This window comes from Pecten maximus, chromosome 16, assembly GCF_902652985.1.
Source record: "Pecten maximus chromosome 16, xPecMax1.1, whole genome shotgun sequence".
Taxonomy (NCBI): Eukaryota; Metazoa; Mollusca; class Bivalvia; order Pectinida; family Pectinidae; genus Pecten; species Pecten maximus.
In genome coordinates, this window is record NC_047030.1 from 22112685 (window position 1) to 22132389 (window position 19705).

A 19705-nucleotide genomic window follows, 5' to 3' on the forward strand; every position below is an offset into this window, starting at 1 on the left:
TGTGACCTTGAATGACGGTCAAGATCATTCATTTGAACAAACTTGGTAGCCCTTCACCCGAGCATGCTACAGACCCAATATCAACTCCCTGGGACTCTTGGTTATTGAGAAGAAGTCGTTTAAAGATTTTAGCCTTTTTGACTCCTGTGACCTTGAATGAAAGTCAAGGTCATTCATTTGAACAAACTTGGGAGCCCTTCACCCCAGCATGCTACAGACCCAATATCAAGTCCTTGGGACTCTTGGTTATTGAGAAGAAGTCGTTTAAAGATTTTAGCCTTTTTGACTCCTGTGACCTTGAATGACGGTCAAGGTCATTCATTTGAACAAACTTGGTAGCCCTTCACCCGAGCATGCTACAGACCCAATATCAACTCCCTGGGACTCTTGGTTATTGAGAAGAAGTCGTTTAAAGATTTTAGCCTTTTTGACTCCTGTGACCTTGAATGAAAGTCAAGGTCATTCATTTGAACAAACTTGGGAGCCCTTCACCCCAGCATGCTACAGACCCAATATCAAGTCCTTGGGACTCTTGGTTATTGAGAAGAAGTCGTTTAAAGATTTTAGCCTTTTTGACTCCTGTGACCTTGAATGACGGTCAAGGTCATTCATTTGAACAAACTTGGTAGCCCTTCACCCGAGCATGCTACAGACCCAATATCAACTCCCTGGGACTCTTGGTTATTGAGAAGAAGTCGTTTAAAGATTTTAGCCTTTTTGACTCCTGTGACCTTGAATGAAAGTCAAGGTCATTCATTTGAACAAACTTGGGAGCCCTTCACCCCAGCATGCTACAGACCCAATATCAAGTCCTTGGGACTCTTGGTTATTGAGAAGAAGTCGTTTAAAGATTTTAGCCTTTTTGACTCCTGTGACCTTGAATGAAGGTCAAGGTCATTCATTTGAACAAACTTGGTAGCCCTTTGCCCCAGCATGCTACAGACCCAATATCAAGTCCCTGGGACTCTTGGTTATTGAGAAGAAGTCGTTTAAAGATTTTAGCCTTTTTGACTCCTGTGACCTTGAATGAAAGTCAAGGTCATTCATTTGAACAAACTTGGGAGCCCTTCACCCCAGCATGCTACAGACCCAATATCAAGTCCTTGGGACTCTTGGTTATTGAGAAGAAGTCGTTTAAAGATTTTAGCCTTTTTGACTCCTGTGACCTTGAATGAAGGTCAAGGTCATTCATTTGAACAAACTTGGTAGCCCTTTGCCCCAGCATGCTACAGACCCAATATCAAGTCCCTGGGTCTTTTGGCTATTTAGAAGAAGTCGTCTAATTTTTTTTTAGCCTTTTTGACTCCTGTGACCTTGAATGAAAGTCAAGGTCATTCATTTGAACAAACTTGGTAGCCCTTTACCCCAGCATGCTACAGACCCAATATCAACTCCCTGGGACTGTTGGTTGTTGAGAAGAAGTCGTTTGAAGATTTTAGCCTTTTTGACTCCTGTGACCTTGAATGAAGGTCAAGGTCATTCATTTGAACAAACTTGGTAGCCCTTCACCCCAGCATGCTACAGGCCCAATATTAGGTCTCTAGGCCTTTTGGTTATTGAGAAGAAGTTGCTTTAATGGAAAGTTGACGCCGGACGGACGGCCGGACGGCCGGACGGCCGGACGGACGACGGACGGACGACGGACGCCGCGCCACGGCATAAGCTCACTTGCCCTTCGGGCAGGTGAGCTAAAAACTACAAACATACATTCCTCATTTAAACAATCATCAATTTATTTTCACTAAACCATTTCAATCTCAAACTCGCTGTTCTTTAATATAACATTGAATAAAACAAACTCAAATAGCATCTTTTACTGTTATAAATATGATAAACATTCACACCAAGATCATATTGCATTGTCAAGTATTATAAGTTAAAACATTTCAATTATTAATTTCATAAATTGCACTATAATATTATCAGTGAACATATTAATAGCAACTATTATATCTATGATACAGCATCTACAAATCAAACTCAATGGCAACTTTTACTGGACATAATATAAGAATATATAAAGTATTTAAAGCAATGCACAAGCCACAATATAATTTCAATTAAGATATCAATTCAACACAGTCACTATAATTTTCTCCTGAAAATAGTCTTCACTATATATGAACAATTGAAGCCAAACACACTTTGTCTCTCCAAATGACATGAACATTCTGCTATTGCACAGTCCCTTCTAGAATGAAGCAGCTTTCTTGTAGGGAACTTTCTGGGTAAACACCATCATCAGAGAGTTCAAGATCCTCTGAGAGAGCCTGTTCCTGCTGGTGGTAATAAATAAATAAATAAATAAATAGATAAATAAATAAATAAATAAATATTTTTGAAAAGCTTAATGAATCTTATTGTGGTCATTACCATATTATAATTATGAACTTCTTATTCCTACAAATTTGTAATAAGCAAAACAATTAAAACCATCAATAAATCTTTGGGAAAAAAAAACCCCAAACAAAAATTAATTATATTTTAACAAATATTTAATCAAATTAGTACATATTCATTACAAATGTACATGCTATTTTTTAATTACATTGTATATACTTGAGGTGCTAATTAACTTATCTTTATTTAATAATAATTAAAGAAAATCAAAAACCTAGATGACACTTATCAAATAATAAATAGAGATACATTAGGAGAGATTCTGAGATTATTTATATTATTGACCGTTTCGAGATCGTTTTTGGAAGGGAGATCACTCTAATAGTACTTTCTAAAAATAGCACGTGACAAGAAAACCAATGCACGAAATAGTCATTAGATTATTATCATTATCTAGCAAATCAAATATAGGCTAATTGTAAGCTTACCCTGGTCATCTTCATACACAATTAATCCATGCGCATTTCTGTAGCCGTGGCTTGCGCGATATATCAGATTTCAGTCTGTTGGCTGCAGGTTTTCTAGATCGGTTGTCGCGATCGCATGTCGTTCACATGGTGTTCCAAAAAAGGAGCTGATACTCCTCTCTTCATGGTGACATTGCCATAAAGTTTTCAAAAATGTATCCATGCTTCTCAAACATCGGCTTAGGTATTGATATTATCAGTTTGATTATCCCAGCTGAATATTAATTCTTGTGAAAAAAAAAATCTTATCGGACCGTCGGTTTTTCCGATGTCGACGATGGTAACATTTTCTCTGATGTCCCGATCGACTGAAACCATACAATCACATCTGTTCGCATGGTCAGAACAGTACACCTACTATTAATTAATTATCACCATCGATATAGGTGTGATCAAGAGATCAGTCAACCGTATCAAAACATAACGGTGAGGCACCTTACCGAGATCGCAATTCGTCAATTAGGCCTAGTTCACCTGTAAAAACAGGGGCCATAGGTAATGAGTATCGGACGCTATAGAAACGGGTCAGTTTTCTGCTTGAAATCGATACAAAATAGGGGTGTTAGGTAACAATTACATGCGTGGCGGATCGAGTGAATTTGGTTGTGTAAGCGTGGCGGGTACCCAGCTAAGGGTGGCGGGCCGCCACGTTAAAACAGGCAATGGTGATCACTGGATTCTAAAACAGTTTTATCTCCCAACCCTCTCAGACAGATTCTAAAACAGTTTTATCTCCCAACCCTCTCAGACAGATTCTTAAACAGTTTTATCTCCCAACCCTCTCAGACAGATTCTAAAACAGTTTTATCTCCCAACCCTCTCAGACAGATTCTAAAACAGTTTTATCTCCCAACTCTCTCAGACAGATTCTAAAACAGTTTTATCTCCCAACCCTAGGCCTCTCAGACAGATTTTAACACAGTTTTATCTCCCAACCCTCTCAGACAGATCCTAAAACAGTTTTATCTCCCAACACTCTCAGACAGATTCTAAAACAGTTTTATCTCCCAACCCTCTCAGACAGATTCTAAAACAGTTTTATCTCCCAACCCTCTCAGACAGATTCTAAAACAGTTTTATCTCCCAACCCTCTCAGACAGATTCTAAAACAGTTTTATCTCCCAACTCTCTCAGACAGATTCTAAAACAGTTTTATCTCCCAACCCTCTCAGACAGATTCTAAAACAGTTTTATCTCCCAACCCTCTCAGACAGATTCTAAAACAGTTTTATCTCCCAACCCTCTCAGACAGATTCTAAAACAATTTTATCTCCCAACCCTCTCAGACAGATTCTAAAACAGTTTTATCTCCCAACCCTCTCAGACAGATTCTAAAACAGTTTTATCTCCCAACTCTCTCAGACAGATTCTAAAACAGTTTTATCTCCCAACCCTCTCAGACAGATTCTAAAACAGTTTTATCTCCCAACCCTCTCAGACAGATTCTAAAACAGTTTTATCTCCCAACTCTCTCAGAGAGATTCTAAAACAGTTTCATCTCCCAACCCTCTCAGACAGATTCTAAAACAGTTTTATCTCCCAACCCTCTCAGACAGATTCTAAAACAGTTTTATCTCCCAACCCTCTCAGACAGATTCTAAAACATTTTTTATCTCCCAACCCTCTCAGACAGATTCTAAAACAGTTTTATCTCCCAACTCTCTCAGACAGATTCTAAAACAGTTTTATCTCCCAATCCTCTCAGACAGATTCTAAAACAGTTTTATCTCCCAACCCTCTCAGACAGATTCTAAAACAGTTTTATCTCCCAACCCTCTCAGACAGATTCTAAAACAGTTTTATCTCCCCGACCCTCTCAGACAGATTCTAAAACAGTTTTATCTCCCAACCCTCTCAGACAGATTCTAAAACAGTTTTATCTCCCAACTCTCTCAGACAGATTCTAAAACAGTTTTATCTCCCAACCCTCTCGGACAGATTCTAAAACAGTTTTATCTCCCAACCCTCTCAGACAGATTCTAAAACAGTTTTATCTCCCAACCCTCTCAGACAGATTCTAAAACAGTTTTATCTCCCCGACCCTCTCAGACAGATTCTAAAACAGTTTTATCTCCCAACCCTCTCAGACAGATTCTAAAACAGTTTTATCTCCCAACTCTCTCAGACAGATTCTAAAACAGTTTTATCTCCCAACCCTCTCGGACAGATTCTAAAACAGTTTTATCTCCCAACCCTCTCAGACAGATTCTAAAACAGTTTTATCTCCCAACCCTCTCAGACAGATTCTAAAACAGTTTTATCTCCCAACCCTCTCAGACAGATTCTAAAACAGTTTTATCTCCCAACCCTCTCAGACAGATTCTAAAACAGTTTTATCTCCCAACCCTCTCAGACAGATTCTAAAACAGTTTTATCTCCCAACCCTCTCAGACAGATTCTAAAACAGTTTTATCTCCCAACCCTCTCAGACAGATTCTAAAACAGTTTTATCTCCCAACCCTCTCAGACAGATTCTAAAACAGTTTTATCTCCCAACTCTCTCAGACAGATTCTAAAACAGTTTTATCTCCCAACCCTCTCAGACAGATTCTAAAACAGTTTGATCTCCCAACCCTCTCGGACAGATTCTAAAACAGTTTTATCTCCCAACCCTCTCAGACAGATTCTAAAACAGTTTTATCTCCCAACTCTCTCAGACAGATTCTAAAACAGTTTTATCTCCCAACCCTCTCAGACAGATTCTAAAACAGTTTTATCTCCCAACCCTCTCAGACAGATTCTAAAACAGTTTTATCTCCCAACCCTCTCAGACAGATTCTAAAACAGTTTTATCTCCCAACCCTCTCAGACAGATTCTAAAACAGTTTTATCTCCCAATCCTCTCAGACAGATTCTAAAACAGTTTTATCTCCCAACCCTCTCAGACAGATTCTAAAACAGTTTTATCTCCCAACCCTCTCAGACAGATTCTAAAACAGTTTTATCTCCCAACCCTCTCAGACAGATTCTAAAACAGTTTTATCTCCCAACTCTCTCAGATAGATTCCAGAATAATTTTGTCTTCCAACTCTCAGACAAATTCTGAAATGCTTAATGTAAATCTGATAAAATGCTACTCACATCTAATGGGCTATCTGCAGAGTCCAGGATTTTGTCCATCATTTGATTGGCATAGTCAAGGCGATCCTTGTTAGAGTATCTAAGAGAGAGGTAATAATACAGTAGTTATATGTCATTTGACATATCTGATATATTTTTGACAACAGGTTCTGAAAATACACAATGTGACCAATAGCCTGTGTTAATCACCAGTTTCATTCATTATCTGAAATAAACAGGAAGGGAAATTATTTTGAAACTTCAGACCATAATTACAATCTCAAATCTTTACTGACCAACATTATTAACAAGTTGTTCTCCCTATCATTTTGTATTTCCTCTTGACTACTTCATCTTTCCCTTGGTTCCCCCTATCATTTTGTATTTCCTCTATTTTATCTTTCCCTTTGTTCCCCCTATCATTTTGTATTTCCTCTATTTTATCTTTCCCTTTGTTCCCCCTATCATTTTGTATTTCCTCTATTTTATCTTTCCCTTTGTTCCCCCTATCATTTTGTGTTTCCTCTATTTTATCTTTCCCTTTGTTCCCCCTATCATTTTGTGTTTCCTCTATTTTATCTTTCCCTTGGTTCCCCCTATCATTTTGTGTTTCCTCTATTTGATCTTTCCCTTTGTTTCCCTATCATTTTGTATTTCCTCTATTTTATCTTTCCCTTTGTTCCCCTTATCAATTTGTATTTTATCTATTTTATCTTTCCCTTGGTTCCCCCTATCATTTTGTGTTTCCTCTATTTGATCTTTCCATTGGTTCCGCCTATCATTTTGTGTTTCCTCTATTTTATCTTTCCCTTGGTTCCCCCTATCATTTTGTATTTCCTCTATTTGATCTTTCCCTTGGTTCCCCCTATCATTTTGTGTTTCCTCTATTTGATCTTTCCCTTTGTTCCCCCTATCATTTTGTGTTTCCTCTATTTGATCTTTTCCTTTGTTTCCCTATTATTTTGTGTTTCCTCTATTTTATCTTTTCCTTTGTTTCCCCTATTATTTGGTATTTCCTCTACTTCATCTTTTCCATTGTTTTCCCTATCATTTTGTCTTTCCTCTACTTCGTCTTTTCCATTGTTTTCCCTATCATTTTGTCTTTCCTCTACTATGTCTGTCCCTCGGAAGGCCACTGCTTTCAACTATGTAACATTGAATTAATGTCTAAGAATTGGACGCCAAATCAACTTTAAATCCCTTCAGTAAGACTGATGGGGAAAACTTTACAACATTAACCCCAATCTTTGTCTCTCTGATGTGGGAGGAATGTTGATGATGTGGGAGGAATGTTGATGATGTGGGAGGAATGTTGATAATGTGGGAGGAATGTTGATAATGTGGGAGGAATGTTGATAATGTGCGAGGAATGTTGATGATGTGGGAGGAATGTTGACGATGTGGGAGGAATGTTGATATGTTATCACACTATTAATTATCAAAACAATAAATTCTTAATGTCGAGCGATATTATATTTTTTTCCCAAAGGATGCCCAAAATAGCTCCCTCAACAATTTTGTTTGGCCCTGTGGCCCCAAAAAATACAATAGATGCCCAGTATTCATCCACAGCCAATCCTTCTGGACCAATGAGCTAAGGAAAACTTGAAAGATGCAGTGTGGTGGCATACATTTACTTGCAAAAATTCTGTAGTAATTTCTGCAGGGATGTTCTATTAACTATCATCACTGACCTTTTTCTTAAGCCAGTTAAGTTGATGAGGTGGATTTTAAGCCAGTCCAAACCTTTCTCCCCAAGTGGTTTCCCGTTAGCAAATAAAAACAAGCTTCTTGTCATGTCATTGGCTGCAAGACAAATTTAGAAATGAGAAAAAAAACAAAAAATTTACATCATAGAAGTTAATTTAACTACATTTTTCCTAACCATCCCTAGATTTACAATGATACTCTGACATGTGTTGTTGGACACTTCAAGTTATGTAATGAACTTAATATGAACCATTTTCTTGTCAGAATTTTTACAAGAATTTTACAATGAAATTCCAGGATATTTGTTTTGTAGTAAAAACGATGACAGTCGAGTCTTCTAAATGTTAGTAAAACCATACTGACAGCAATGAAAGGATTGAAAAGACTTAATTAAAGTGAACTTTGACTCAGGAGCTCCACAATTACTGGTATAAATCATTCATTTGACTTGAGGACTTACATTGGTATTGTAGAATAGCTGATAAGCAGTACACTCGACCACGATAGTCGATGTTCAACGGCAACCAAAATGGCTTGTCTGAGAACTGTCAAAATAACAAATAATAAACCATTATCTTGAGGTAATGTACTTTTTCACCTTTAACCTGATAAAGCTGATGCGTGAAGAACTTTTTAAAAACTAAATCAATGAGCAATGTCCTTTATTTCAATCACTCAATATTAATCGTGAACTCAAATGTTTGAGATGCTGTTTTGAGAGATAGTGCATCAATGGCTCATTTCAATTTGAGTTTCTTAAACTATTGTTTTTGAGTCATGTTTTTGTTGTTGTACAAAAACTAAGATCCACTATAGCAGAGAATCGAATCATAAGCTACACAATTTCTCAGTTGCCAAATTATCTGGTGAAGACTAAGAAACAGCTACATTGTTTATACATGAAGTATTATAAAACATTGATTGAAGTATAATATCAAACACAATTATTTGGCAGGTGAAAGATCAATAATGTCACATGTTTTAGTGTTTTTCCTGGCCTTTTAATCTATCATAGCAGTAAGTTTTTATCATTACAAGATGCTTGATCATAATTTTTTCATTGAAAAGATGTTTCAAAATCCAGTTTTCTCACAGTTTTTAATAATTTTTCCTTCCCTCTCAAGATAAGGATAGAAATGATGGGGAAGGGATCGAGTTGTAAAACTTTGATACGGCCTATGGTACTGGATGTCTGAATGTCGGTTGTTACCCACCTCTTTGGCAATAGTTAGCATCCACAAACAACTGTACCAAAGAGAGTTCATCTCCAACGATTTCTTTTTCCATGAGTTCTTTTCTATCAACATCTGCCTATCTTCCTTCCGATTCAATTTCCTAAAACATATAAAAAATATATATTGGCACCTTTAGTTCAAATCCAATGCATATTTTGCCAGCTATAAGTGTTTAAAGGAAATCAGACAGAGAATAAAATATCTAGAAAGTAGTGGATCAGAGTGACTTACTCTAAAGTTCACTATGACATGTAACCAGAAGTTACTTTATAGTGATTGTTATTGGTAATCAGGCCATGTCTGTTTATTTAAACTAGCAGCTGTAGATTTCTGAAATTAAGTTCCTCTCATGGCTTACATTAATAGTTTCCTTCCTCATTCTTGCAGAATCCTTAATTTTGAAATTAGCCCTGCCCAAACTTTAATACTTCAACTTTCATTGTCTGGTGAGAGACTTATTTGAGGATAAATATAGTACTGTTAAGACCTTTCTTGAGATGTACAAAACATCATCATTCTTAAGTAATTATTTGACTCACTTCTTCAGTTTTTTCAGATGGGCAGGCATTTGTGGAGCTGGTAAAGGCACGTTCATCTCCTTGTTTCCATTTTTACGAAAAACTTTCAACTGTATATCAAGCACCTGCAAAAAACATATTTCTATACAAAACTGTGGTTTTCTATACAATACTGTGGTGCAATATTTTAGTTTTTACCCACATAGAGGATCTTTAACAAATGTCAATGTAATATGGAATTATCATTACAACAAGTTCAATAATTTGAGGAGTATAAGGAGACCTTTGGTGTTTTTTACATTGACGATAGTTATATTTAGAAACCCCATATCTATATTTGAGATATTGTGACGTCACACCATGGACACAAACATGGGAGTTCTGTACCTAGGCAATCTTTAATGATAGTTACAGATTTTAAAGTTTTATCAGTGAAAACTAAGAATTTGAACCTAATTGGTATCTGTATGGCTAACTAAAAGAATATGTATGGTGAAGTAGAATTAAGGGGTTAAGGGGGGGGGGGGGGGGGGGGGGGGGGGGGGGGGGAGGCAGGGAACAAGCCTGGAACGAGTAAAAATTAAGGGAGAAGACAGCATCAGTATCAGGGGGTCTATGAAGCATCAGTATCGGTCAACCTATGACAACGATACACAGCATAAATCGACATCAGAAGGACTTTTCATGCACCAAAATATTCAAAGAGTTGCTAGAGGTGTATGTGACGGGCAAAGATTGGATTATGAATAAATTAAAAAAAGTCAAATGAAGCCACAGAGGAAAGTAGGCTTATTCTAACATGTATAAACACTGCGGTTCTTTGGAAAATTTTCAAGAAGCCATTCTTTCTTTTCTGATGCATACAGATAAGAAATGATTGAACAAAATGAAAAGAAATTTAAAGAAGTGACAAGAAGGGAAACAAATGCAGCAACAAAATGATATGTATATAGAGTCTGTCAGATATTGTGTTACAAGTCAAAACAATGATCTTGGACAATTTCAACCCCAGACAAAGGATTACTATAAACTTTATTCCCTAAAACTGTTTAAATAGATATGGATGTGCATAGGAGGCAATTGTTCTTTCATACATATACATACAAGTGTTTGATGTTACTGACTATTTCAATATAAAACTACTGTAGTTTGTACAGCTTAATTACCTCGTTATTAATTATCCAAGGACAGGACCCCATGTAGTTGAGTACATCAAATATTGATAGAATATCTGCAGAGGACATCTTCTCATATACAAGTTTCTTCTGTGTGTCAAAATCACTCGAGACTGGTATACGAATAAGTTCAGCTGTAACGAAAAATATAATTAATATCATAATCTTTCAAAATATAATCATACACTTAATATTTTGATACAAAATAATCCCTACATAAAGTTGGTACAATTGATTGAGATAAAAAAAACAAAAACAAAAAAAAACATGGCACAAATCATAAGAATATAGCCCTTCACTCCAGCACGCTAAAGGCAAAATATCAAGTCTCTTGACCTCTTGCTTAATGAGAAGTCGTTAAAAGAGTTTAGTATATCTGACCCCTGTGACCTTGAATGAAAGTCAAGGTCATCCATTTGAACAAACTTGGTAGCCCTTTATCCCAGCATGCTACAGACCCAATACAGACAATGTGAAGCATATTATTGATCCTGTGAGTATACATAGTGTACATGGTCACATATTTCACAATAGTGACCTTGAAAATTGGTGAAGGTCATTTCTATGCCAATTATTTTACAGCACTCAATCCTTATTACCTGCTGACAAAATATCAGGCAGTGAGTTCAATAGTAGAGAGATAAGTTCATTGGCACTATGTGCCATGTGAGCTAAAAAATAAGTAAATCAAAAATTATTTCTACTGGATTAAAAAGCTTATGTACCATCTCCGACCAAGTGAATGCCATGATAAACGGATGTCCAGGGAGCTGGAGGAATGGTGGACGGTAACTCCGACAGCTGAAACCCAACGGAACGGCCTCTCCTCTTGTACAGCTTCAACAGTTTTGGATGTGGCTGTTACAAATATATATAAACAAAACTTGTAATTGGAATGCTCACGCTCCTATATAGGAAATACTATCTAACCCCACCCCACTCTCCTTTGTAAAAATGGTGGGTTATAATTAATCTAGTTAGTCTGTTTCCTACAATTACAGAAAGTACTGAATGTCCAAATACATAATTGATTGCTAAAAAGGAAGCTTATGGTAAACCTTCGGTCTGTTTGAACAAAATTAGATAACTATTGATGAATCCTGAATGGATTATACGAAATAATGCTTCAGAAAATAAGCACGAGTTTGAACTATCTGAGTCAATATTGGCAAAAATCTCAGCAAATCTCTAACATTATCCAATGTAAGGTTGATATGTAACGATGGCCTAGCATAGAACATTTATAAATGGGTAAAATGACATGGTAGTACTTTTTAGTATTTTGGATGTGGAATGAGGGAGATCTCCCTCATTGGAGGTTTCAGAGGTTGACATATATGAATTAGCCATTCCAACTATTTGATTATTTTTTATTCTAAGATAAGAAAAAATGTTGTAATATGCTTTGCCATACTAAAAGAATTAAAAAACATGTATATTAATGAAAATAAAAGAAATTAGAAAATGAACACTTTACCATCTCTGTACAAATGGGGGTGTTTTATATATATATATATTATTCATTGATGTAGGCATTTTATTAAGTGAAGAGTGAATTGCTTTTATCTTTTTTTTTTAGATTTTATTTTTTTCATTTATGTTATATATATTATATATTGTCTTCATTTATTGATGACTGAGGAAATTCCTTTTTCATATTTGTATTGGTACTTATAGCTTATAAATTTGATATATGTGGCAGAATATATATATTATTATGAACTTTCCTTTTCGGGTCATTTTCCTTGAACCTGGATTAAGGGACCACCTGTCATATGTGACCTTTTTTATTGACTCCCTTCGAAGGTCACATATGACAGGTTTGACTGTATTTTATTTCAATGTTTAACTTATTACTTTCTTGATATCATGATAATTATGATTGTTATTATGAAGCAGTGGCTATTGTGCTTGCCCAAAAACAGTTGAGTAAAGTGAAAACTACCTTAAATCAGAAACCTATAGTAAATAAATTAAAAAAACAAGATCAAAAATTAATGTTTATTATTTCGTAACAGATGGTCTGTTTAATAAACTGAAAACATAGATCCTTTCAACTTTACTGCTGCACCTGGCTGAACATGTGCGCTTTCAATGGAGTTTGCCAAAAACAGTCTTAATGTACGTTCTCCATTCAACAAGTTTGGACTACCCAAAATAGGGTTAATTATAAACAATCCAAATCTGACTATCATCAGTTAGAAAATTATTGTTTTTATTGAAAAAATTTGTGTTCAAATCATCTACCAATTTGAACTTGCATGTCGTAGGTTTATTGTATCTTATTACTAAAGGGCGCCTGTATGTGTGATGTACTACCATAGCATGATACACTTATCATATAGCACGATACAGTTACCATATAGCATGATACACTTATCGTATAGCATGATACACTTATCGTATAACACGATACAGTTACCATATAGCATGATACACTTATCATATAGCATGATACACTTACCATAAAACATGATATACCTACCATATAGCACAATTCACTTACCATACAGTTAACAAACTTACCTTATAGCATGATACACCTACAATAAAATATGATACACTTACCATATAGCATGATAGACATTTTCCAAGAATGTTTCTGTTGACTGTTTCGAAAAATGCTGGTTCATGTTTCCTGAAATAAATCAAAGTACTGCAAGTACTGTAAATGAACATAATTGTTTAATGCAAAAACAGTTTAGAGTTGATAAATTGGTTGATATAGATTTAGGAATTGCAAATAATGTTAAAATGTTTTTTATACGATTGTATACACATATGTTTCTGTTGTTGATATAATTTTCATGTGAAAAAATATTATATCACAAGATAATGAAAACTTGAAACCTAAACTCTCCAAGTTTGAGGAAAAATGAAAAGAAAAAAAAAGAATTTATCTTGGCCAGACGGAATAAAAGCTGTACCCTAGTAGAGGCTTCAGCTCCGATATAGACATTCTACTATAGGCCAAACGATTCTGATTATCTATCGGCTTTTAATACAATGTAGTTAGTGGATGATATTTAGAATTTCTTCCCATAGTTGAAACTAAAAGTTGAGTTGACCCCTGCCTAGAGCTGCATGTCTGTGAATGTTTTCCATCGATCACACAAAAATCTTTTAACTCATGTTTGCTGACAGACAATTTAATTTCACTATTCCTCCCCTTATAGCCTTAATGCTAGAGATATGACATTTTTGCTACATGAACAATGTTATTTTCTCTAATGTGAACATTTTTTCCAGTGACCAGTCCTTTATACCATACACATACTTACCCATTTGTTTCACTGTCCTCTGTCTTGTCCAAGGTAATGGTCATCACCTCCATTATCTGATCCAGGATCTTGTAGCCAACCTTAAAATCATATTCTAAATTATCACATCCTTCATATATATATATCTAAGAAATGAATATGAACGCATGTTTTCTTTAATTAGATACGAACAATAAACACAAGATTTCCAAGGGATCTTAGCACCAACCAACGTGTTCTCTACTGATATTGGGTTTTATGTCAGATTTATTTTTTCAGTACTTTTCTCGTCTCTCAATTATGATAACCCACTATCAACAATAAGGCAGTCTGTAAGAGTATAATACTTTTAATCAGCATCTATAGATCCTACTACACCTGAGGTTTCATTCAACTCTATACATTTCACTTTCATGAAATTGATTTGAATTCCAAAACCTTCAAGTTTGTTGCTTAATTACCCCTCCATTTTTGTTTATTCAGAAAAACATATTAACACATCTGTCACATTTGACCTTAAAAATAGGCCAAGGTCAATAATTTGGTCAAAATTTGATATTTATTCATACTAACATGATTCTGGCCATAAGAAGCTGTATAAACGCTGAGTATTGCTTTGTCCCCTACCATTCCCCCCGCTAAAAATAGTAAGTGACCTTGACCTTGCCCCAAAATCCCTAAACTTGAACTTAATCAGTAGCTATTCATACTGAAGTTACATACCGATTTTCTCCAACATACTTGAAGCATGGTTGAAAAAAGTTCAGAAAACTGAGTGGATGGACAGACAGACAGGAAACCTATAGTCCCCCCAGTTTCACCGGTAGGAGACTAAAAAGACACTACAGCAGAAGGGACAAAATACGCCACACCTTGGTACGTGTATATGGTCACTTACCAGAGAGCTACCAATATGATTGAAGTGCCATTTTATGTTTCCCACACCATTCATCTAATATTGTGAAAAGGAGGAAGTTATTGCTATTGTATATATATTTAAACATCCTTAGATTAATTCAGACTAACCAAACTTACCCATAGCTGTGTATCGTAAGACCAGGGTCTCTGTGGAACTCCCTGTAAATTATAATACAGCATTTATATATTATCAAAATTAATCTAATACGCTTTACATTGCATGATATATAATGGTAGCAAGTGTATATTGTATCGGGGACAGTTACTTGTCCCCCAAAGGACCCCCGCAGCCATATATGATGTAGTTTGTATATCAAAAGTGCTTGTAATGTCATACTATACCTATATACAAAATTAAATAAATTCTGATAGTATCTAAATTTTAACCAATCAGAGGCCAAAGTCCAGCTAACCGGTCAGATGACCGATCGAAAAAGAAATATTCGCATCACCGGTTATAAATGACCACTCATGTAAAGTTTCGATGAATTCTGCCTTACGGTTTTTGAAAAACATGTGTTTACATTATAGATACACTAATTTGTATGACTTCTTATGACTGTACTCTGCCATGGTGGTAAAACAGCTATTGAAGATTAATTGTACAGACTGCACCTTTCCCATTATAAAATCCCATCACATATAGATCTAGTTGCATTTTCAATTTAAATTATCTTGCATTAAACAAGCCTTTCTTCCTACCACATTCGTTTGGAGGTCTGTGGACACCATGACAGGCCTGTAGTATGGCACGGAGCCTTCTAACCAAAACTTTCCGTATTTTCAAAATGGGTACTTAGAAAGGTATTTGCCCTAACCTACAGTGTTTTCAGACTGTCCAATACTTACTAGTGTTGGTCCATCCATGTGCTTGTTACAGATCGCCTCCCAAATCTCACGGTGGTTTCCATCAATGTGGCTCTCACTGAGTAATCGTTGGGCGTACTCCTTATACACTATGCTGACCTAGTAAGAATCACATTATCACTACAACATTCTAGGATTTCTGTTCTCAAAGGTTTCATTCACCCCTGAACTTAGCAATAATTGATATGTAACATGTACAGTATAATGCATAGTTCAAAGAGACACGGTGCTATCAAATCCAAGGCTTTTCCAGGACATTCTGTCATTATATCAAAATCTTTTTCAAGATTTTTCACAGCCAGTGATCAACCTTTATATGTAAAATTGAGTATGGCAACTAATAATGTCCAAAGTTTGATTTACAGTTTGATTGTCTATCACATTAACAATCTTATAATTATATATAACACCCCGTGTAAATACATTAAATCTACATGATTGAGAAACATCAAATCAAAATAACAAAATTCACAGAGTGTTTTTAATGAGAAGATGAAGCTTGAAGATATTAATATATTTGACTTCGTGACCTTGGAAGTAGGCAAAGATCATTCATTCAACTTGGTAGTACTTCATACCAGCATACTCGGAGCTTATATCATGACCTTAGGCTTTTCAGGTATGGAGAAGAAGTTTTATATAAAAAAAAATAGGATGACAAGATGGATGGAAAGTCCAGGCAACTGCATATGCTCACTTGCCCTTCAGATAATTGAGCTCAATATCGGTGAAGTACCTTGTCAAGGATTCCATATTTTTCCATGTAGAAATACTGTGTTTTTTGCATCAATCTTCTGCCTAGAGCTTTGGCGAACTGTCTTTTTGTCCAGTACAATGTTTGGAGAGAATCTCGCATCAGGAGTTCAACTACCTGAAATTATACACAGAATAGAGTTAAGGATTACCATTAAAACAGTGAGATTAATGGCCACAACCATTAAGAAATGGTTACAGCTGTGATAGAGGTAAAACAATGATGTCAAGCATTTCACAGAGGATACTGATGCAGAAGATATAGAGAGTTCTGGTCCTTTGTTTCAATTCTGACTGAAGTTTGTTGGGTTGTTTGATAAGTTTATCCCATGAACAGCCAGTATTGTTTTGAGGCAGGGTCTCATTGTAGTAGTTGGTGACTACCTCACTGAATAACATATGGGAGGACATATCTTCATACTCCAGTTGTTTATTATGTAAATGTAAGCTCTATATATATATATCTGTGAAAGTGCAGTTATGTTACAAACATTACTGTATTCAGATCTCTAGACAGGAAATCCATCACCATTGTATAGCAAAGAGAAAACTTTGATAGTAGTTATACAGCTTTACTGATATATTCCTTTCTTAGTAAATACACAATATTATCCTATCACATACCTCTATCACCATATCCGAAAATTCCTTGGCTGTCAAAGCTTCCAGGTAGCCTGTAACGATAAATATACCGATCAATATCACAAGTTACCTTCCAGGTGGCCTGTCATGATAAATATAGCAATATCATAAATTTCTGGGTATACACAAAATATTTCAAATGGTTTTAATGTTATAGAAGAAACTAATATTCCATGCTAAATTTAAAAATTTGCATTTCTTTTTCATTCTTAAAGACACATTGACACCCTTCTAATGTCACACTAGCTGGATATTGAATTTAAAATAGGCACATAATATAAATTATAGAAAATGAAATGTTAGTTACAGTAGACCTATACGGTTACTTGCCTTTGTGTGTTTGTCCGTTCCATGTCATGAAGGACTGTTGGTACAGACGTGTCAGACACTGAACCCAATGCTTTTTCAACTCCCTTATCTCATCCTTCAAACAAAAAAATCATCAATGAATATAGGGTACAATACAAACTGTGTAGAAGATTTATACACCTCACATGCGTAACCTTATATTACTTACATCAATAATAAATCATCATACACCTCAAATACACTGCCTTACCTCAATTATACACCTCACATACAATGCCTTACATCAATAATATGTAACCCTGGTAAATACTAGCCGCAATATACCGCTCGGCTAGAGAGATCTTCTCTTTAGCTCGATCGGTTGAGCGTAAGACTAGTAAGCCAGAGGTCCCGGGTTCGATCCCTAGCGGAGGCAGTGATTTAAATCTAATCAATCATGTGCTCTGCTACATTGGCGCCCATGTAGGGACCCGGGGAAAATACTCAGGATTGCTCCACAAGCATCGCTGTTACTCCTGGAAACTCAAGGACAAGTTCTATCCTGGAGGGGGAGTATGTAACCCTGGTAAATACTAGCCGCAATATACCGCTCGGCTAGAGAGATCTTCTCTTTAGCTCGATCGGGTGAGCGTAAGACTAGTAAGCCAGAGGTCCCGGGTTCGATCCCTAGCGGAGGCAGTGATTTAAATTTAATTAATCATGTGCTCTGTTACAAATACATCTTAGATACACTGCGTTGAAATAATATCAAAACCTTGAAATATAGATCAAATAACTAGGTAGATATAAGAATGAAGTTTATAAAAGCCAAAGACAACATTTGGACTGAGAAAGTGATCATTTAAGGAAAACATATATGGGACAGGGGGAAAGCACTATGAAATTAGGGGACCCACCTACTGTATAGAAGCACAGATTTTGGAGGTGGAGGAAAGCTGGAGTGCCCGGAGAAAAACCACCGGCCTATGGTCAGTACCAGGCAACTACCTCACATGGGTTTCAAACTCGTGACCCAGAGGTGGCGGGCTAGTGATAAAGTGTCGGAACACCTTAACCACTCGACCACCGCGGCCCAACAAGTAACAAAGAGTAAATTGTTCAGTTTAAATGTATTCAAAAATAATAAAAAGTAGAGATCTTTGTATTTCATCCTTTTTGGTACTAAAAGCATAATAAACTACTGAAAGCTCAATAAATTACAGCTATCTCCGATGCTACTACACAGACATTCAGTGTGTGTAAATTATGATCCATGTCTAACGGTCTAGGACTAACAACGGATGATTTGAATACCTTGTTTTTCTCTATATCTTGACATGTTCCCTCAATGTTATTGAGTTAGCAGGTTTTTTTTCTGCATTTAGATATGTCATAGAGTAGGAAAGAAATAAAAAAAATATTTTGTAAAGAAACAACATCATAAATTATGTTAAGTGATGTTTCTGACACTGGTCAAAAAAGAATGTGACTATATGTGACATGTAGCAAACAATTACTACTTTGTCACTATCATATTTACCTTTGATTTTTGTGATTTTACACTTGACTTAATTTTTGTTACAGGTTTCAGAGCAATGTATTCATCCTTCTCCTGTTTTAGCCTTCCTTTGATTTTTTGTGACAACTTCTTTTTGCTCATGATGTCTTTATTTGGGTTAAAGTTTTTGATCTGCAATAAAAAAAATTTTTTTTTTAATTTAAACTGTTAAGTCTTAAATGGATGACAGAATTGTAACAGGAGAGGAAAAATGATACAACCATATCAGGACTCGAACACCAGACCTCTCATGTTTACTCCAATTCCCCTTCAGGGTAAGCATATATTTGAACTATGGAAATTTTGCAGCAAAATTTCTTACAACATATTTTCTGCTTTAAATATTCATATTCATAATTAACATTAAATATACATGTATTATATTGTATATAAATGCTGAAGATTTAACGAAAAAATAGATTTACACCAAAGAATGATAAAAAGCTAAGAATTAAGACATGTTGGTCTGAAATTGGTACCTGTTTAGCTTCTTCTGTGTCCAGGTATTCCAACAGTGGATTGTTGTAGGGAGGTTTTTCAGGACGTGGACGGGGCTCGAAATTTTCCCGTACAGTTTCTACAGCCTGAAAAAGCAGGATAATCCCTACATCACTGATAGCATAGTTCTGTTATACCACAATGTTGTCAGATAATAAATAAAGTAACACAGGGGGGAATATAAATTAAGGTACAAGTTGTTTCAACTACTTTCATCGATATTATTGGTTTCAATGCGACAATGCTTTGATCTATGTGTAGTGCCAAAATTTTTCCAGGCTCGCATGAAAAACTATAGAAATTCTGATTAAAAGAAGTCTTAGTGGTAATGAAACTGGTACAGAAGTTGATTGTCA

General features: G+C 35.8%; 1 protein-coding gene across 3 annotated transcripts in view; it reads right to left on the minus strand.

Moving 5' to 3' along the window:
* Positions 1-19705, minus strand: part of LOC117345352 (DNA-directed RNA polymerase, mitochondrial-like) — a 51608-nt gene that overhangs the window by 22033 nt on the left and 9870 nt on the right. For all 3 annotated transcript variants that reach the window (XM_033908421.1, XM_033908424.1, XM_033908423.1), the window contains 16 exons: positions 19331-19435; positions 18834-18983; positions 17336-17429; positions 16988-17037; positions 16347-16481; positions 15593-15709; positions 14861-14902; positions 13847-13926; positions 13134-13203; positions 11291-11423; positions 10557-10699; positions 9412-9515; positions 8852-8972; positions 8098-8182; positions 7622-7733; positions 5949-6027 (listed from right to left, as the gene is read on the minus strand). In XM_033908421.1, the coding sequence (XP_033764312.1) occupies positions 5949-6027; positions 7622-7733; positions 8098-8182; positions 8852-8972; positions 9412-9515; positions 10557-10699; positions 11291-11423; positions 13134-13203; positions 13847-13926; positions 14861-14902; positions 15593-15709; positions 16347-16481; positions 16988-17037; positions 17336-17429; positions 18834-18983; positions 19331-19435 (1620 nt within the window). The remainder of the gene's footprint in view (positions 1-5948; positions 6028-7621; positions 7734-8097; positions 8183-8851; positions 8973-9411; positions 9516-10556; positions 10700-11290; positions 11424-13133; positions 13204-13846; positions 13927-14860; positions 14903-15592; positions 15710-16346; positions 16482-16987; positions 17038-17335; positions 17430-18833; positions 18984-19330; positions 19436-19705) is intronic.